This window comes from Podarcis liolepis (genome assembly GCF_965112155.1).
Source record: "Podarcis liolepis genome assembly, chromosome: 6".
In the NCBI taxonomy this organism is placed as follows: domain Eukaryota; kingdom Metazoa; phylum Chordata; class Lepidosauria; order Squamata; family Lacertidae; genus Podarcis; species Podarcis liolepis.
In genome coordinates, this window is record NC_139559.1 from 61,942,294 (window position 1) to 61,963,678 (window position 21,385).

The 21,385-nt window shown below is 40.8% G+C and overlaps 1 protein-coding gene across 3 annotated transcripts in view; it reads left to right on the forward strand.

The window, feature by feature from the left end:
* CACHD1 (cache domain containing 1) overlaps positions 1–21,385 on the forward strand; it is a 122,196-nt gene extending 100,811 nt beyond the window's left edge. For 2 of the 3 annotated variants that reach the window (XM_083510255.1, XM_083510256.1), the window contains exons 17-27: positions 2,830–2,952; positions 4,281–4,380; positions 4,508–4,624; positions 5,904–6,064; positions 8,997–9,083; positions 9,259–9,375; positions 9,718–9,869; positions 11,307–11,468; positions 13,118–13,195; positions 14,206–14,307; positions 18,946–21,385. In XM_083510255.1, the coding sequence (XP_083366381.1) occupies positions 2,830–2,952; positions 4,281–4,380; positions 4,508–4,624; positions 5,904–6,064; positions 8,997–9,083; positions 9,259–9,375; positions 9,718–9,869; positions 11,307–11,468; positions 13,118–13,195; positions 14,206–14,307; positions 18,946–19,184 (1,438 nt within the window). In that variant the 3' untranslated portion in view covers positions 19,185–21,385. Of the gene's footprint in view, positions 1–2,829; positions 2,953–4,280; positions 4,381–4,507; positions 4,625–5,903; positions 6,065–8,996; positions 9,084–9,258; positions 9,376–9,717; positions 9,870–11,306; positions 11,977–12,398; positions 13,196–14,205; positions 14,308–18,945 lie in introns of all 3 variants that reach the window. The other variant, XR_014527731.1, reaches the window with a different exon arrangement.

Below are 21,385 nucleotides of genomic sequence, written 5' to 3' on the forward strand. Positions count from 1 at the left end.
CTTATTTCTCACCCTAGCCTAACCTCCTAGGAGTGACACCTTAAAAACCCAACACATTATTTGTGGCATAAATTTTCATGGGTTGGAGACCACTTCATCAGATGCATGGAGTGTGATCATCAGCTGGCAGATATGTATCCATGTGACCGTAGAACAGGGGGGCGAGAGAGTAAATAATGAGATCAGAAGTAAATGTCGCACACAAAGTGCAGACAGTAACAGTTGCCTTAAAGCTTAAGCTCACAGGGTTATTGAGAAGATAAAATGGGGATGGGGAACCACACATACCACCTTGAGTTCCATGGAGGAAAGATGGGTTATAAATGCTGTAACACTGCAGTACTGTCACTTGGGCATGGGTACCGCTGAAGTGGGAAGAAACTGAAAAGACTAGCCTGTGATCTTGATTCTCCAGGATCTTTAGGTCTTATTCTGTCCATGCTGGAGTGTTGCCATAACTGTTTTTTAAAAGCTGGCTGGAATGAACAGCAGCATAGTTAGCATAGGATGGTGTGCCTACCAAATCCAGAAAGATGCTGGTTGTGCCTAAACAGGTGGGAATCTTTGCAACCAACAGAGGGCCAAGAAACCGAAATGTATATTCAGTTGGCAGTGTAACAAATCCCCCGTGGATATGAATTTCATATTCCCGGCGTGCCTCATCTAGAGGTTCATGCTTAACACAAAGATCAAGAGGTCGCAGATGGAGTGGTCCCTTTGGGAGAAATGTTTGTCCATCGACAAGCTGCTTCTCTCCATACTAATTTTGCCGTGCGGCTCTATTATCCATTTCAAAGGCTGCTTGGTTCCATTCAGGGCCAGATCATTTGGTGCACAGTATTGCACCCAAGTTTACACTATAGCATGAAACCTGCTTACGTTGAAGTGTTCCGACTGAACTGGTTTGTGGGTAAATTATACTTTCTGAAAGGATTAGTTTGCGGTAAAGGGGCTAATTTCATGGATTTTTAACAATAAACGATGAAGTAACTATTGCATCCCAGCCCTTATTAATCATACAATTTTTCTACTATAAGAAAAAATAAATGAAAAGGTCTTTTCAGAAAACATAATTTATCCACAAAGCAGTTAAGTCGAAACACTTCAATGTAAGCTGATTTATTTTAGGCTGAAGTCCAAGTTTTCTGACCTAAATGCTGGGTCACGCTGGGTCCATATTCATTTTAAACCCAAACCTTTCAAATGGGAATTAGAAGAAAACTCTAATGGGGGAGGGGGATGACCTTTCAGCTTCTTGGAATTTTAACATCTTTACAGGGAATTCATATTCCCTTTCTCATGATGGAAGGATAAGTGAAAAGCTGTGAAGAATTTTAATAAGCAGAAGGTCTGAAGGCCACGCAGTTCCCCAGAAGCTGAAAGGAATCTGATCCTTTAAACAGCATCCATCCACAGAAGGCAGAAGTATTTCTGTAGCTTCTGTAATGCTTCAGGGGACCTGCAGGCCTGTGATGAGCCAAGGGATTTGTTGTTGGTTTTTTGTTTACCATTCAGGATTTTTAAAAAAAGTTGATCTAGTACTGCTGTATTTTAATGAAAACCAGCACTGATATTTTTAAAAAGACAAAAAAATTATGACTGATTGCTATGTGTCCTTGGTACTTTAACGTAGTGACTCCGCTGTGCTTTCATAAGGAGAATGTTTCAGTACAGATCATATTTTGAAGCAAAACAACATGTTATAAACAATTGGTGTGTGACTTTCAGATGCAAATAATGCTGAAATGCTCCAGTTCATTGTATACTGCCAAAGAATACAAACTAAATTGTGGTTCAAATTTTGAGTGTTACTGGACTTAGCTGCCAGATAGATACAAAATCGTGTTTCCTCTGTTAACGTTTAGGCATGGCCCATTCTCACAAGAATTTTCATTAAGTTAATTGCACCTGGCTTGCTTTCGTAACTCCTTGTCCAGTAAGAGCGGAAGTGTTTTAAACATAGGCATACATTCATGCAGTTCAACAATCAGATTCTTCTAGAAAGTTCCATTAAGAGACATATCAGCTTACTTGCCTACTTACTTGACTTGCATTTTATCTACTTTTATATTTATATTTATCAATGATATGGAAGATTCTGAGTTACATTAGTCATGATTCGCAGGAATCTTAATCCAGCTTTATGAATGTGGAACTCAACAGTATGATTTGTTAAGGTGCTGAACATCACAATGAGAATGGTGTCATGCTTTACTTTTGGTCATTTATTACAATGCTCTTACACTGTCCAAGTATATTGTAGGATGCAAGTGATAGGAGGTGCAAATTTTTAATTTACTAAAGTCTTTTTTAAAAAGTTAGGTATGGACCAATGAGATTCAAGTTCACAATTATCGAGAAACTTAATAAGTTCCTCATGGCTTTCTCATATCTGATATTGTTTTCTGTCAAAATTGGAAGGAAATGGGCAAAAACAAAGACCTGACCCTTAGTTGCATCAACTACAAATGTACTACTTCCCTATCCTGACGTGAAAGTTTACTGTTTTTGCCCATTGAAAATTGTGGTATTTCATAGAGTAAAATTGTTTACCACCACATGTGTGTTTACCTGAGATATGTATGTTAGTTGCTCTTTCTGTTAAGTATTTTACCTAACTCTGAGGGGGGAATTGGTTGTCTCTGTGATCTAGTGAGAGGCCATTATCATGGTTTATGAGCTCATGGAGCAGACTGATTCCTCACTGATTCAGAATCCAAAGTCTGCTTTTCATTTGACATGTCCATGACCACTATAAAATATAAAATGTTTTGGTTATTTTTTTGATAACCAAAAAAAATAACTTTCCACCTCTCTTTATTGTTGTAGTTCACAAAAGTCTTCAGGCCATTCGGTTGCTGTGATGGGCATTGATTTCACTCTGAGGTATTTCTACAAGGTTCTAATGGACCTGCTACCCGTTTGTAACCAAGATGATGGGAATAAAATAAGGTAAATGTGTGTTAGTTGCATATTTCACAATGTTTTACCTGTTTTAGAATTCTGTTCAATAAAGTCTCTCACTCAACACTTTTAAAAAAAACAACAACACATTGCATTGCAACCTAAATTCATTATCCTTGTCAAATCTGTTGAAATCTAAAAGCATAATCATGTTGAATGTGTGAAGCTCTTAACCGCTGAATTGCCAAAAAAAGTAACCATTTTAATCTGTAGTAGCAGGAAGATAAAATGCAGAGCACCACAGAGATTAACTGGTTAAGAATGACAAGTGCTTTCATAAACCACTAACTTCGCTATCTAATATATGACATTAAACTATCTTCAAACAGCTTAATATTGTTGACCTGCGCCAAAGATGTTAACCCTTGTCTCTAAGTTTGGACAAAACAGAAAAAAAACTAGTTAATCGGAGATTTCCTGGTTTGTTTAGCTGTTTCTTAAGTCAACATGTGATCACCCAAACACTCGCCTATTGTTTTTTGTCTGCTATCTTAGATTATGCTAAGTTAAGTATCCAAACACTGGGTCTCTCCATCAGAGAAATTGTGTTTGGACAATTGTAGTTGCTTAATAAAGGGAGATAGGAATGAGCCTTTTGTGCTCTTACAAAGAGTTGTTCATTCCCTTGCACAAAGGTGGGGCAAAAGGGTTGTGTGCACACCCAGTAGGCTCATTCATATCTTGACTTGTTCTCTACTCCTGCCTTCTGGTTTGCTCTCCAATCCTGATTACTTCTTGGTCTTGACTCCTGACGTTTTCTTCAAATCTACTCTCTGGTTGCCCATGGATTCTGATTACCTTTCTGTCCTGGCTACCAGCTATCAACACCTGGCTCTTAAATACCTTCAGAATGGTCCCTCAAAAGTCTCAAAAAGCAGAGTTCTGTGGACAATGCTCTTGAAAATTTAAAACTGTACCATTATAATCCAAATGCCAGCAAAAAGTAGATTTTTTTGTGACCTGTACGTTATGAAAGTTAAGCTCATTTTCATGTATTTGTTTATTTTGCTTGTGTTAGTTGTGGTGATGGGGGAGAAGCAGTGTAGGGCACTGAATTTCCAGTGGCTTCAGAAACTTCGCTTACCATTTAGCTGCATCTATTTTGTGACAGATTTTCAGGATTTTCAGACATGTAAGACTACAAAGTCTCTGCTTCAGTGAATGGAAATGTGCAGAATGCACCTCGTACCAAAGTCTGTAATTTGTATTTATCTCCACAGCTGTTTCTGCAAAATTGCTCTCAACATACAACATGCTAAATGTACTCTTATAGGTATTTTGACCTAGGTTTTGTTTTATTGTACCCTGTTGGGCAGGTGCTTTATTATGGAGGACAGAGGATATCTTGTGGCACACCCTACTCTTATTGACCCCAAAGGCCATGCTCCAGTAGAACAACAACACATTACACACAAGGTTTGGCTAAGTCATTGTACTTATCTCTATCAATCTATCCATCATCTATCTAGAGAGATATAAATGTTAATTTAGCAGCTGCTGTTGCTTTGTAATATAAAATAAAATCTTTACGTTTTATTTGCAGGAACCTCTGGTGGCAAATGATATTCTAAACCATCCAAACTTTGTGAAGAAAAACCTTTGTAACAGTTTCAGTGACAGAACAGTCCAGAGGTTTTATAAATTTAATACCAGCCTGACGGTATGTGTGGCGTGTGGGAGGGGAGATGTATGTGTGTTTTTGTTTGGTGGTTTGTTTTCTTGCAGCTGGATGCATGAAAAATAGTAAAATACCATGAGTGGAATTCAGTACCACACTACCGTGATAGTTCCGTTGGCACAAGTGTTTTTACATGTCCAAAGGAGCGATCTCCCCTATCATTCCCCCATGTGCTGTTCTGTTCCAACCAATTTGGGAAGGCTGGGGGCGGGGCAGAATTTGTAATTTTACAGTAGCTTCACATAAACTTGAAACACAAAATAAACCAAAAAGAGAACAGAGGAGGCTGGTCACTCAGGAACAGTACCTTTTTGTGTGCACCCCAAAATCCAAAGCTGTCTCCCCTCCCGCACACACTCATATTCATTAACTTTCTATAATTCCTGTCCATAAACTCCGCTAGCCAATCACAGTTGTGAACAGCCCAGTCAATCACAAGCATCACTGTGGCTAGCAGGTCCAACCATCATCCTTGCCCTCCTAGGTTGGTGGGGGCAGGGCGGGGTTGAACTTGAGGAGGAGGAGGAGTCTCTCAGCCTAACCTCCCTCACAGGGTTGAGTTCAGTTAGATTCACGGCTTAAGCGTCCACAGTAGCTTTGCAAGGAAGCAGGTTGAGGAGAAAGCCAGACCAAACTGGTCCAGCCTCCAGTGCCCCCCTAGGTCACCCCCCAAGGTCTAGCCACCACTGAACTCAGCTCTCAAAAAGAAACTGCATTATTTGGTTTTGCTTATAATAACCCTTTTTTAAATTATTAAAATGAATGGTGGGTTCTGATAACTAGTTTGGTGCTGGGTGGATACTTTAAATTCCTTCATGATAACTGAGGAAATAGTATAAACTGAGTCCACAGGGGCTGGGGGTGGGAATCAACTTAGGGTTAAAATGAATACCCAGGAAACAAAAGATTTTGATATTGTGGATTCTGTTTCCACCTCCTGTTTAACCTTTCTATAAGAAGTCAAGGAAGACACTCCAGGTGTCTTCTTTACTAACCGGTGGTATATTGGTGAGTGAGGAAATCTTCAAGAAGTGTATCCCTTAACAACCCCTTTGTGGCATGTAAAGGGGGCTTTGTGTGTTGGCAGCACTTTCCCTGCGCCGGTAACAAGAACTACGCAACCCTAAGTAGAGGGAACACTGTAGGTTTTCATTGCAGCGTGACTTTTTTGTTTCAGAAACATTTGTGGTAGTAGTAACACTTCACCTCACCAGGAGACATGTTCCCTGCCATATGTCTGATGCGTTTTCCTCTCCTTTAGGGTGATCTGACAAATCTCGTGCATGGCAGCCACTGTTCCAAATACAGGCTGACAAGGATACCTGGAACCAATGCCTTTGTTGGAATCGTAAATGAAACGTGTGACTCGCTCGCCTTCTGTGCATGCAGTATGGTAGATAGGCTCTGTCTGAACTGTCACAGGTAAGAGAATTTTTTTTTACATCTGCTATAGTGATTGGATTAGATTTATCCAAAGTGGAGGCCTTAGCTAATGTGCATTAAAAAAAAATCATTGAATGAACCATGTGTGAATTGCAGAGGAGTATTTTAAATCTTGTTTATGTAAAAAGCTTTGCACACTTCTTATTTTTGTGCACTGTAATATTTTAAATGCCTCATGTTTGAGGCATCTGTTGAAACACAAGCAAAGGCATCCCTGGATACCTGGTCGCTGTGTCTCCCTCTTCCTTCCAAAGTAGCAGTGGCTGCTATTCCCTCTAACTATGTATATAAGAAATGATGGCACCTTTACTGTTGCACCTGCCTGAGCATCGAAAGCTGCAGCCTAGTCATATTGACTGTGGAGATAGAATTCCCACCTGTTGCATCAAAGGAACAGGAATGCCATCTACTTAATCTTGCCCGCTGGGCAGGTAGCCACTGGATTGCCACATCAGAGCTCTGCTTCCTGCTGGGCAAGACTCAGTTGCTTGTGGAAGAAACCAGGCTTTCCCCTTTACTGCTACATATTTGCACACTCCAGAGGAATTTGGGAGTATAGTCTCTGGGTCAGCATTGTGATCTTGTAGGAATGAGATTTGCATCTTAATATGAAGCAGAGTTTGGTTCTAACATCAGCATAACTTCCTTAGTGCCTATGAATTCCTACCTGTCCCTGATACCTTCTGAGTATTCAGGCTCTATCATTAGTGTTGTGTGAGAGAGAGAATTTTGTAGCAAAAGAAACAAAACGCGCGCACACACACACACACACACACACACAAAAAGCCACAGAACAAACCACATAGGTGATACACAGATAAGTAATAACAGTGTATAAGGCACCATTGTCATGACAAAATTTCACACACTGGTAATTGTAGAAAGAATTATATGTATTCATTGCATATGAAATAAAATTCCACCAATGGGGTAGAAGTGTTCTGGATTTCTTTTCTTTTTTAAAATATATTTTTATTAAGTTTTACATTGCAAATTTAAATTCAAACATTAAACATCAGTATCATCATTTAGGATTTCCTGAATCATTTGACTCCCCTTCGCCCTTCCATGGTTACCATTATCAATCTTTTTTCAACTGCTTCCCTTATTTTCTCTATTTTTTAAAAATAATCCGTTTTTACCATAGCTTTTCGTACATTACAAGCATTACTCAAATCCTGCCAGAAGTTTTCTGGATTTCAGATTGTGAGTTACTTGCTAAGTTCCATACAGTTTTGTACCATAATAAAGAAGTTCAGTTCCTGTGATGCTTTCCATTTTTGCACTACAGAAATCCTTGCCGCAGCCAACAGCCATGTGAAAAGCTCTCTTGAACGAAACTGGTTGTTAGTATTCTTTAATCTTCTACACATTAACTGTGTGAATTAACCTACCTGGCTACTAGTTAACTCAGAGAAAAATGCTCATTCGGCGTAAAACTTCATGTGTTTCTGAGGGTTGATGAAATTAAGATGTTTCCATACGTTTTATTTATTTGTATCTATCATTTAATAGCTGTTCTGTTTTGAGTCTTCACTTAACAGGTTGATTTTGCCTTATGCAGCCAGATTATCTATAACCTCTGGTGCAACTATACTTGGAATACTGTGTACACATCTAGTTGCCACAACTAAAAAATGGTAACTGGATAGCTGGAAAAGGTGCAGAAAAGGGCAACCAAAATACCGTATTTTTCCGTGTATAAGACTAGGTTTCCCCCCTAAAAAATAATGTCAAAAAACTGTGGGCATCTTATACACGGCTACATCCCCCCCCCATTTTCTTAAATTGGAGTCCCCCAAAATAAGGTGTGTCTTATACATGGGGGCGTCTTATAGACTGAAAAATGCGGTAATTAAGGGGTTTCCTTAGGCAGAAACATTTGGAGCTGCTTTAGAAGAAGGCAAATGAGGAGGAGTATTAATTGAAACTTCTGACATTGTGCCTCGTGTGGAAGTACTGTTTTCCACATGAAGCATAATTCTATAAATTTCCCTTATTTGTCTTTTTATAAAGAGGCTTTCTAAACTTTCTTTCTCTCTCACACACACATACATATAATACTAGAACCTGGGTTATCTAATGATGCCGATTGGTGGAAGATTCAGGACAGAGAAAAGGAAGTAGTTTTTCATTCAGCACACAATAAAATTCTGGAATTTACTACCGCAAAATGTAATTAACAGCCACCAACTTGCATGGCTGTAAGAGGAAATTAGGCAAATTCATGGGGGGATATCCTTATTAGTCAAGATGATGGAGTGCTTCCTCCAGAATCAGAGGCAGCAGAGTTTAGGATACCAGGCCACGGGAAACAACAGCTGGAGAAGGGTTTGGGGCATCTGGTTGGCCACTGTGGGAAGCAGAATGCTGGTCTGGATAGCCCTTTGATCTGAGCCAGCAGGGCCCTTTGTCTTGCAGTTGCATCGGCAATATGCTCAGTACAACACAGAGTGCACTGAAACTATGAGATATTCTGCAGTACAGTGGTACCTCAGGTTAAAAACTTAATTCGTTCTGGAGGTCTGTTCTTAACCTGAAACTGTTCTTAACCTGAAGCACCACTTTAGCTAATGGAGCCTCCCGCTGCTGCCGCACCACCGGCACACAATTTCTTTTCTCATCCTGAAGAAAAGTTCTTAACTCGAGGTACTATTTCTGGGTGAGCGGAGCTTGTAATCTGAAGCGTCTGTAACCCGAGGTAGCACTGTATATGACATCTTTGCCCAAGTGGACTTTCAGTGTTAAAGTGTGCATGTGAAAGAGAGATTTGACCCAGGATAAGAGACTCGCAGACATCTTTCTTTCTTTCTTTCTTTCTTTCTTTCTTTCTTTCTTTCTTTCTTTCTTTCTGAAATAAATGTGATTCTAATAAGCATTGTCTCATTTGTTCTTTCTTTCCTTCCTGAAGAATGGAGCAGAACGAATGTGAATGTCCTTGTGAGTGCCCCCTAGAGGTTAATGAGTGTACTGGCAACCTTACCAATGCAGAAAGCAGGTAAGTTAGGACTAGCACAATAATGATTTTTTCCCCCCGGTGAAGTTCACAACACATGTGCGTGCGTTATAATTTGCTGATAGGTGCACAGTGTACTATACGTTCTAAATCGGAGGACATTTTCTCATAACTCTTAGTAACTGATTTCCCCCCCTGTGCTTTTCCCAAACTTTAGAAATCCTAGTTGTGAAGTCCATCAAGAACCTATGACATTTATTGCAGTCGATCCCAGTCTACAAGATGCTCTTCCTCAATGTATTAATACACGGTGCAATCAAAGGATGGAGAGCAGGTGAAGTTCATGGGTTTTCCATACACACACACAAACACGAGTGAATCTAAAATAAAACACCTGTAGTGCGGTAACAGCAAATCATGATTGAATTTCATAGTGGGCCTTGTCACAACACTGCCCTTGACTTAAAATCAGCGACACTGGGAAATGAGGGGAGGTGGCCTTATACAAGCTTAGTGTAACATGCCGCCGCAACAAAATGGTCTTGCTTCACTTTTAAGGGAAGTTGCACCTTTAACTTTGGGGGGTGGGGGTCGAGAACAGTTTCAGTAGTATGTTTTCTGAGATTTGGGACAGCAGAGTTCTAATAATCCTCACTGCCATTTCCTTGTCTTCCAGGGATTGCTTTGGTGTCTTGGACTGTGAGTGGTGTATGGTAGACAGCGATGGAAAGACCCATTTAGATAGATCCTACTGCGCTCCTCAGAAGGAATGCTTTGGTGGAATTGTGGGTGCCAAAAGCCCTTACGTGGATGACATGGGAGCCATTGGTAAGGATGGTCATGGTGGACAAACATCAGTGTATTTAATGCATTCACATCTGTCATATAGTCAAACCTGGACAGATTGTACAAGTCACTTGGAACATCCTTACGACAGAATATCTTGGGGCTTTCCCCTGCATTTTCAGCCATTGCACACTGTAAGATGAAGTGCCATTGTCGGCGTGTTTGTTGATCACATTGCTCCCTGGTACTCTGAGAAGCTGCGGTTGATGAAGCAGGCTGGGCAAGCACTGGGGCGCAAGTGGTGGAAATCTCTTTCCAAAGTGGACAAAGGATGTGTTAAGGACACATAATCGTGCCTGTCATGTGGCAGTGAAGGCAGGAAACAACCCATACTGTATTGCAAGCATTGCATCCTCAAGGTTGGCAGAATTGTTTCATGTGGTCCAGAGACTCATTACCCCAGATTTAGGGGATGGATCCCTGGAGTGCCCGGTGACTACCTGTGAGCAGCTTGCCAGACACTTTGAGGACAAAGTTGTTGACAAAGCCCTGAACAATTGGGCCCAGGATACCCTGAAAAGTCACCTGAACCTTTATATGTATGATCACAGAGATCATCCAGAGGAGAGTTGTTAGTGGCTCCCCATGTTACAGAGACCAACTTGGCCTCAACGATAATTTGGACATTTAGTGCTGTCGTTCTCATACCATGGAACTCTCTTGAAGCAGAGATTTGGCAAGCATCCTAACACTTGACTTCCAGGCATCTTTTTTGTGCTGAGGGGCCTTTGCACCTGATTTATTTTTGATTGGTCAGTCACCTGGATGAATATCTGTATTATTTTTTTACATATTTAAAATGATGCTTTATGTTTTATACTATATAACGCCTTGATACATCTTATGATATGGCAGTATAGAAATATTTTAAGAAAAAACAAACAAACAAACTTGAACGGGGAATTTTGCATCCATTCGTACCAATCTTCCAGCATATCGCTCTTGTGTGCGTGTTACCTTGAATAGTCAACAGATTTGTATTCTTACAGTGTGTCCCTTTAAAGGCTGATACTTTTTAATTTTGGGAGTTTCTCTATGCAATCAGTATAGTCATACCTTGGAAGCCGAACGGAAGCTGTTCCAGAGGTCTGTTTGACTTCCAAAACGTTTTACTTCCAAGGCGCAGCTTCCAGTTGGCTGCAGGAGCTTCCTGCAGCCAATCAGAAGCCGCAGAAGCCCTGCCAGATGTTCGGCTTCCAAAAGAACGTTCGCAAACTGGAACACTCACTTCCAAGTTTGCGGCATTCGGGAGCCAAAACATTTGACTGCTAATGCATTCGTCAACCAAGGTACGACTGTATTATACAGTAATTGTTGTGATTTTCTCTTTCGCTTCTAATTTACATTTCGGGTGGTTTGAACTTTTTGTAAAGCATTTACATAAGCTTTATTTTTTCCCCCTCCCCCTCTGAAATAAAGGAGATGAGGTGATAGCTTTAAATATGATTAAAAGTGCTCCAGTTGGTCCTGTTGCTGGAGGTATTATGGGATGCATAATGGTGCTAGTTCTGGCAGTCTATGCCTATCGTCATCAGATTCACCGCAGAAGCCACCAGCACATGTCCCCACTTGCCGCACAAGGTAAGAACTTTTTAAAAACAAAAAAACAAAAACACCACTATTTTGTGGAGGGTGGGGGTTGCAGAGAGTATGCAAATTGTTCAAAGAGTTTCTGGCCACAACAGCTGAAACAACTTACTTTGAGGGTTGCCCTAGCACTTTTCCTGATAATCCAAGGTTTATTGTAATCATGCGTCTCAGAATGTTCACTTTACATTATCTGCTGTGACATAGAATGGGCCCTGCTGCCCTCTGCTGGATGCAGAATTTAAAGCTGGACTGTTCTAGATAAATGACCTTAAAAACATAGCAACACACCTCTTTCTAGGTTCTTGCAAATACAATTTCTCATTTTAGAGTTTAGGATTCTACATTCCTGTCTAGACTCCTGACCATTACTGATGTGAATGATTTCAGCATAAATATGCGTGCGTTATGGTGTCATGATACTTTTGAATGCCTCCTGCTTCCGAAGTTCTTTTTTCCTAGACGTTTTCTTCTGTTCCAACTGAACAGAAGATGACATACAGTGGTGCCCCGCAAGACGAAATTAATTCATTCCGCAATTTTTGTTGTTTAGCGAATTTTTCGTCTTGCGAAGCACGAAATCCCATAGGAATGCATTGAAAATCAATTAATGCGTTCCTATGGTCAAAAAAAGTCCAAACAAAGCCAAATTTGGTACAACAACAGTTTATTAACTGCTCTTTAAAGTCACACATACTGTAAAGAGCAGTTCAAAAATTTAAGGGAAAATAAATTAACTTTATAAACAAAACATGTCTTTGTTTTTAGTCAAAGAAAAAAAAGTCGCGAGACGTTTTCATCTTGCGAAGCAAGCCCATAGGGGAAATTCGTCTTGCGAGGCAAATCGCGAATGGAAAAACCTTTCGTCTAGCGAGTTTTTTGTCTTGCGAGGCATTCGTCTTGCGGGGCACCACTGTATACCAGAAACACAAATGAGAAAGGGTATCCGGTATTAGGGAATTTCTCTTTATGAAATGAAAAAACAAGCACATTATTCCTCATTTTATTATAACGTTTCCTAAAATTAAACTAAATAGTGTGCCCCGTGAATGTTGACGGCCAGTGTGCTAGTCCTGGACAAGCAATCACAGGAATTAAGAAACAGTCACCATTCAATAAAAAAACTTAAGAGCATAACCAGAGCCTTTTGAACATAGACTGTAGGAAGCCCATTATCTGACAAATATGAACGGTTGTTATGCTAGCGCACTCACAACTGACCCTATGAGCATGATAATCAAAATATTTTTTAAGGGTGCTGTTGTTGAAAAATTTGAGTTTCATGATAGCAATTTTAATAGGCAACTGCTTCAGTAGTAATTAAGTCATAATAAGTCACCCATAGTTTGTGACTAACTGTTGTTGAAGTGGCTCAAGAAAGAGAAACAAGAGGTTAGCAAATTTGTTTTCAATATTTCAATATTGGTTTCAATATTGGTACGTGCCCTTTTGGAACTTGCTGTCCATAGTTTTAACCAAAATATTAAAATGGTTGGCTGTGAGGCTTCTGGACCTCAGATCTCTTGTTCTCAGGAAAAAAGGGGGGCATCTCACGGCCATTTCCAAAGATGGGCACTTTTGCAGGCTAATGCAACATCTTCACCCTTAACAGCTGCAATTTCTCTGTTTGTAATGGTGTGTAGAGATGTCAGTCCGCATGTCCAACCTGGAGAATGAGAGGGACGAGAGGGATGACGACAGTCACGAAGACAGAGGAATCAGTAAGTATGAAGCAGTCACACTGTCGTTGCAGGTGGGGAACACTATGGGATGAGGCTTGGTGCTGTTTCTTCTGCACGCCTTTCCAACACATAGCATCTATCACCATCAGGATGACGCAACTGCCTTACGGTTTTGGGTCCCAATCATTCTCGCATCAACCCTGCGAGTGACACTGCAGTATTTTCCTGCTTACAGACTGGAGGCAACAATAGAAAATTATTGACTTGCCCTAAAGCCACCCACTGGCTGAACAGTGATTTGAAGCTGGGCCAACATTCTGTTCATTGTATCACTCCACCTCCTGCCTCCTTACATTCTTTCAAAGATCTTACACAATCTGGCAAATATAAATGCAGCCCTTAGTTCAAACAGCTCATGAACCGCAGTTGATCTTAACTTGCTGATTTCTGTGCCCTCACTGACGGTATGCCTGCCGTCAGACACCAAGTCACCTCCCAGAATCTAAATTAGACTTGCTAGCTTTCAAGGAGCCTGAAACCTAGATATAAATGTAGCAGACTGAATCACAGCTATTATTCTACAGGTTCCTGTGGTTGCCTTGCCAGGTTTTAGCTGCCACTGGTATTTTTTGCAGCGAACGCTGTAACTTAAGGTGCCTTAAAGACAGGTGTGGGTATAATTTGCTTCCAGATTTGTCATGAGGCACACACAGTGCTGACCCTGCGACAAAAAACCAGCAGCTACTCTCCTTGTTGTGAGATTCAGAAATGTGATCAATGTGCCCTCATCCCTCTACACAGTTTTAACCCTCATGTGTTCAGACGAAGGCTGAAGATGGCTCCTATTATGAATTCCACTGGGCATATAAAGTACAACAACAGATTTTTTTAAAGGGAGGGGGGAGTTTGGTCAATATTGGAATTCCACAGCAACCTTATAATGATCTCTTTCATAAAATCTTTTCTAAACGGATGCTTTATTTGAGAATGTGTGCTCAGTGTAAACTTTTTTCTCCCTCCTCCCCCCTTCTTATTCGGCTCACTTCTAGTCAGCAACACCCGGTTTATAGCAGCAGTTATTGAGCGCCATGCGCACAGCCCAGAACGTAGACGCCGCTACTGGGGACGCTCAGGAACAGAAAGCGATCATGGTAAGACTTTGGAAGTTGCTGACGTCTGTATTATGCGCTCATCTTACTTCTGCCTCTTGGCGGCATTGCGGACAAATCATCAAACAGATCGTTCCCAACGCCGCTCCTTGTTTCTTCCATACTTGAAAACAATTTTGACACTTTCCCATTCCAGGGCAAGACTTTATCCAGCGTTGGAAGCTATTTTTGTCAGGGTGATCTTCCAACACGAATCCTTTAGCTTAAGTCTGTGCTCAGTATCTTAATCGTATGGATAGCACCAGCATTATTACATAACCTCTCAGCATTCCAAGAGGCACAGGACACCACTAATCTCACACTCCCTCCCCCTTTCGCCTCCTGCTGGTCCTGACGTCTTTCAAATTCTTCAGAAAAGAGGAGAAACTCTTCATTCCTTTGTGTCGTTTGAAATGAACTGCGCAAGTTTTATAAAAACAGCCTTTAATTTCTAGCAACATGGGCCTCCTGGTAGCTGGGTTAAATTAAGCTTTTGTTAGATTTTTGTTTAAAAAAAAAGTTGAATGCTGTCTTGGCTTCCTGCCGTGCATTATATTTGAGCAAAGAACATGCGACACACAAGAAAATATATTGATTCTATACAACCATATATGGCTATAGGTAGGGAAGATGTTTATTCTGATAGCATTTGGGTTTTCTGGCATTCCCTTGGTTGCTGGGCTATGGGTTTTGCCACATAATTGACCTATGAGAAATAGCTAGCAAGAGTGAGCAGCTGCTTCTAAGTCTTCAAACCTGTATCAAGTTGATGAGTCCACTAAGAGGATTAATATAAGTTTAGCGAGTGTTTCTGCCAGCGTTGTCAGCTGTATCTTCGTGTCACTTTTACTATAAATACGGATATGTTATGTTGCTAAATGTGGGGACAGGGAGAGGACTGTGTTTGTATTTTATTTCTTGGAGTCCTTGAATGTTTCTAGATGACAACATCTCCATGCGGTACATGAAATGAAGAGCTTATTAAGAATCAGAATACACATCTCAGAACACACACAAGGCACTTGTGTATTTGATTGTGTTCCCCCAACTATAATCTGTGCCTACCTGGAAAGTATGTGTTTCAGGAAGAAGTCTAACCTAAGAAGGGAAACCAGTAAATGCCAAGGTGGTACAGTCATGGGGAAAGACTGTATCACACGAGTGCTAGCACTTTTCACTTACTTCCAAAGTTACCCACCACCAAGCAAGGGTAAAGATATCATCTGTCTCTGTGCTTTCAACAATATACTGTTGCTAGGTATTCGAATCCATATGCCTCTTCAGTGCTTGCGGGTTGGAGGCAAAAAGTGGTAAATAATGACAATGGCAATAATAGTCTGGTAAAAGAATGTGGCACATTTTATCAGTGCCTGGTGGACAAAATCAGAATTTGAAAGAGGAAACATGGCAATGCCACACTAGTTAGACAGACATGTTTTTAGCACATTTTTAAAAATATAGAACATGTTCTGTTTTGTTCGTTGGACCAAATAAAAAGGGAAAGGGGGGGAAATGTAAACCTGTGTTGTATATTTCACATCCTATAGGAAGTATAATTCTGATCCCCTGTGTGTATTCTGAGGCAGTTCAGGTATTTGAGAGGACTACCACACGAGTGTTTCCATAATACAGTGGGTTCAGTTGGTTACAGGTATGCAGCCAGATCCTGAGTTACAGGTGCACATACACATAAGTTATTGAGGGTGATGGGAAACAATGAAGTCAGAAGGAAATGAAACACAGAAAGTTCAGAGACAGTGATTATTACATCATGATTAGTGCTAAATCACAAAACAGTAGCTTATGCTCAGACAGACTCCTTGTGTTATCACCAACTACTATTTTGTGAATGACCACTGTCAGTTATGAAACTATTGCTGTCCATGCACTTTCTGCCTTTCATTTTCCTCTGACCTCACCGTTTACAATTCTCGCCTCACACACATGTACACGTCCCTGCAATTCACAATAAAACTTCATGCATCTAATGAAGTGGAATGTAACAAGCGGTTTGGCAGGTAGGGTTGAGTCACTACACTAAATTCCCAGCAGATGGACCATTTCTAAATACTGAGAAGGAGAGAAGGAATGGCGAGGTGGCGGCGAGGTCACCACAGTGCAAATGTGCTGACATGAGCACCAGATTGGCTCTGCTGCTGTGTTTGCACCATGCTGATCTCCCCATTTCCTCACCCCACCCCCTCAGTAAGCAAGAGCAACCAAGTGGGAAAAATAGCCTGGCAACTGTGCTCCACCTGGCAAGCTGCTTTTGGACAGTGGTCCATAAATGCTTATGCCATAATTAGTTTGTGAAAGCTGCCACAATACTTTTGCTTTTTTTATTTAGGTGTATTTAAGGTTATCCCTAAAAATTCTGTGTGTTTAGTGGCCCTGAAACACTGCATAATTTCTTTTTACTAGTCTGTTTCCAGAAACAACATAAAGTAGTCAAGGACCTTGAACAATAGCTTGTGACTTTGGGTGTGTCCAACTTGGGATGCCTCGTTTTATGACTGTAAACATGTCATCTGCGTTTCTCATCCTGTTTGCTGCTCTGAAATGGATCCTTGGGGCATCTACATGGCAGACGTTCCCCTTTCTCCTGTTTCCTTTTAATCAGAGAGACTGGCACAAGATTAGAGAGTGTCCACCTTCCAAACGGATCTCTGTAATTCCTTACTTCAGACAATTTATAGTGTCCACTAGCTTTTCTAAAGATAACTCCCCTTTAAAATGAGATGTGTTTCATAACCCAGTATGTGAAAAATGGTTCCAAAGAGGCATGCTGATATATTAAGGTGTCTGCTGTTTCATAACAAAAATACTAAATACGGGTTGGAGATTGTAGTGTTGTGTTTGAAGGGGAGCAAGGCAGAATCAAGTAAGTCTAGAACAACTAGAGAGAGTGATATATCGCATAACAGTAAGTACAATCACAAGCAGGAAGACACCCTGTCTCCAAATGTTGCAAATAAACCTTGCCTTTCTTGCATTTATCACCCTACAGTATTGATGCCATAAAGCAGGGATGGAAAAATCTCCAGCTTGGTTGCCTGGTGCCACCATACGGACCCCTCTATGTGGCCCTTGAGACTGTCAGAAGCTGACAGTTTTGGAGGAAATATTTGCCTGATTGGCTTAACTAGAAACAGCTTTTAAAAAATAAATGAGTAAGCAGGCCATTGAGCAACACTTTTTGTGGCTTCGTGGTCATGGACTATTAGGAAGCAGGCGGAAGACCAGTTCATTCCAGTGACCTGTTACATGTTGAGTGTATTACTGTTTCTCGCGGATTTGTACAAAATGTCACACTGTCCAAGTTTATTTGTAAGGTACTGCACTCAATTAAATTTTGCAGTACAAAATCTGAAGACTTCTAACAAGTAGGCATACGTTGCACCTTCTTTGCCTAATACTGTTATTTTAAAAAATTGTATTGTTATTGAAAACTATTTCTTGCCTGTTCATATATTTACAGAGTATGTGTACATTTCCATATATTTTTGGGTGGCAATGTTATTGGACATTGCTCACCCTCTTCTCCTCCTCCCCCCCCCCATCATCTTTAGGGCTTTTCTCTCTCTCTTTGTAGCGGACTTCAAAAGCTCACTTAAGTGCAGCCAGACAGATTAGCTGAAATATCCCCTCAAACTGTGGATTTTAATGGTGCTGGTTCCAATCAATGTTGCCAGTAACTGAAAGGCAGATAAATGCCCCAAAGCATCAGTGCAGATAAAAGGAAACACAAATGAGATCCCATAGGGGATCTTAAATTGTTATTTATTTTGGTTTGGTTTTCTTAGAGATAATGCCATTGTGTCTCAGTTACGGTATTGAACAAATTGCATTTGCTCAGGCAACGATGGGTCTTCTATCCAAAGAGTGATTCAGTACATCATACTGGCTCCAAACAGGTTCCTTGTATTGCTGTATTGTAGCTCTGGGCTTGTTCTCATTTACTTCATTGCAAATGGTTAAGTACAAAAGATAAATGGAGTAGCCATGTTAGGGAGATCTTTATGATTACTGGACTTGTGATGGCTGTTTTCCCTCCTTCCTTTTATGTTGACATCTGATTAGTTTAGGTCCACACTTCTGAAGAGCAACTGTCTAGGAGTCCACTCTGAGGTAACTTATGTTGACATACAAAACTGGCAGGTTCTGCTCAGGCTGAAGACCAATTTGATTTGTCATGGATACTTCCCCAAACATACATGAGTGTGATCTGTTGACCACCTTGGACAAAGAAGTTAAAGCAGTATAATTATAAAGTTGCCTTTTCGAATGAAAATTTGAATCATGTGTGAAAACCAGGAATTTCAGTGCAAGGCTTTATGGAGGCAAAAACCTGGGAGAGTATGGAGGAAAGCAAACAAGGGGGTTATTGAGTTGTTTTTGTCTTATTTTGATTATGTATTTTGTGTTCTTATATGGAGATTTGTATCTTGTGAACCGCCCTGAGACCTGCGGGTACAGGGAGACATACAAATTTAACAAATAGTAAATACCAACACCCAAGCGGCATTTAGGATTGCTGCGTTTTGGGTGCATTATTTTAGTGGTGTAAATTTCTGAGTTTGTTGTTGTTGTTTGCCTATATACAGCCATCGCTTCTTACCAATATGGCTTTATATTTTCCAGGCTACAGTACTATGAGTCCTCAGGAAGACAGCGAAAACCCTCCCTGCAATAACGACCCATTGTCAGCTGGTGTAGACGTGGGCAATCATGATGAAGATTTAGACCTGGATACCCCTCCTCAGACTGCTGCCCTCTTGAGTCACAAGTTCCACCACTACAGGTTGCATCACCCAGCACTTCATCACAGTCACCACTTACAGGCTGCGGTCACAGTACATACTGTTGATGCGGAATGCTAATGACCTCTGGCCTTGGGAGGGAAAAAATGCAGCTGAGAGGAGACTTGACGTTTATACCGTTACGAGGCATGGTTTTGACTAACTTCACTGGACTCGTTTCACATGAAAACCTTACATTTCCAAAATGTAAGGTTGGCTCTGAAGTGGAAGAGAAATTAGCATGATGAATGAACCTGCCATAACATTCAATAAAATGGAATAGTAGGAATGTTCGGCCTCCAAACACAGGAAGGAAGGTTTATACAGTAAACGGAGCCTTTTGAACCCTGTTGGTCTGAGCCAAGAAAAGAGTGTGCTCAGACAAAGGAGAGAGAGAAAGAGAGAGAGAGTTTATTTCCTTAACTGGAAGAACAGAAATCTTTGCAGCGAGAAACAAAGAAAGTGCCAGTTCCAGAAATAGACATTGCCACGAGCTTTCCATTTGTTGAGAGGCTTTTTTTGTGGGTTGTTGGTGTTTTTTTTAAAAGGAAAAAAAAACGTTCCTTTCACTTACAAATTGCTGTATGGGACCTGGGACAGTGCATCTCAAGATTTTTTAAATAAAGGATTATTTTTGTACTATTTATTGAACTCAAAACATTCATGAACTCTGAGGGAGAGGAAGATAAAAAACAAAAGCATCAGATGCTCTCCATGAATGCAGTCTATGTTTTATTTGTGTTGGTGAAGTTGTGGTTCTTTTCAAGAAGACTTGCCACCCCTTTGAATGGGATATTCCCCTCCTCCTCCCCCACCACCATGCTATAAAGGGAAAATGAAGAAATTGTGAGCTGATTTGTTTACATGATTGAGGTTTGGTTTCCATGGTCATTTTGTACACTTTGAAGATGGTTTATAACACAGTATTTTTATATATAAATATATATTTTAACGTGGGGAGGAGGGATATCAAGCCTCCTGGCTAAAGCACTGAGGAATCCTCTCCCCACACTCCATCCTGTTCATTCTCAGACCTGGGCAGAATTTGCTTCCATGCGCAGTGATAATTCAGTGTTTAAACACTATTCATAACTGGTGAAATAGAAAACAATAATGGGTGGAATTCACTTAGTGACCTTATGTTTGTGGAAGGGATGGTGATTCAGTGGACACCTCTGGTTGGAGAAGGAAGAGGAGAAGCAATTTCTGCTAACCCCCCTCCCCCCCGCCCTAGTGACCCCTGAAATTAGCTCTAGAGTGTTGGGGAACCCTCTAGAACAGGGTATAGGATGGTGTTATAGGGATGTGGGTGCTGCTGTGGTCTAAACCACTGAGCCTCTTGGGCATGCTGATTAGAAGGTCGGTGGTTCGAATCCCCGTGACAGGATGAGCTCCCGTTGCTCTTTTACAGCTCCTGCCAATTTAGCAGTTCGAAAGCATTCCAGTGCAAGTAGATAAATAGGTACCGCTGCCACAGGAAGGTAAACAGCGTTTCCGTGAGCTCTGGCTTTGTCACGGTGTTCCATTGCACCAGAAGTGGTTTAGTCATGCTGGCCACATGACCTGGAAAGTTGTCTGTGGACAAACGCTGGCTCCCTTGGTCTGAAGTGAGATGAGTGCCGCAACCCCATAGTCGCCTTTAACTGGACTTAACCACCCAGGGGTCCTTTACCTTTACCTATAAGATGGTGTAAGGATGATTTGGTGGTGGTGGGATTCTATTGTGGCAGATGTCTGCTGGATCAAAAGCCCTTCCCTGAGTGTAAGGGCACCAGTTGGTTTCCACCCCAATGGTCTGTTGTTTCTGACCCTTTTCACATTCACTAAATGGATAGGTCAACCCATGGGGAGGTAGATGGGGAGCTTTGTAAAGTTTTGGGCCATTATGAAAGGTTTATTTTGGAACCCTAATGATGAGCCCCTTGTCATCTTTATCTGGAATTAATACTGCTTTAGTGATTAGCATCATCTGCTGGGTGCCACATGGGCCATCATAATTTTCAATTAGTTTTAAATCACAGCATTTTGTTCATTGTGATTCAAATATTATGAAAACATTCTTGCACTGTGCTTATGATAAACATCCATTTATATGTAGGGTTTTGGTTTGGTTTTTTTACAAGATCTCTAGATATTGTTTTAATGATAGGGTACCTAATACTTAATATGTAAAAAATGGTTCTTAAGCAGTATGCTAAAGTAAGGATGCTTGTGCTACCAGGATCCCCTTTATACTATGTATAAAATTACAACCTCTAGTGGAATAAACTGTATATAAAGTA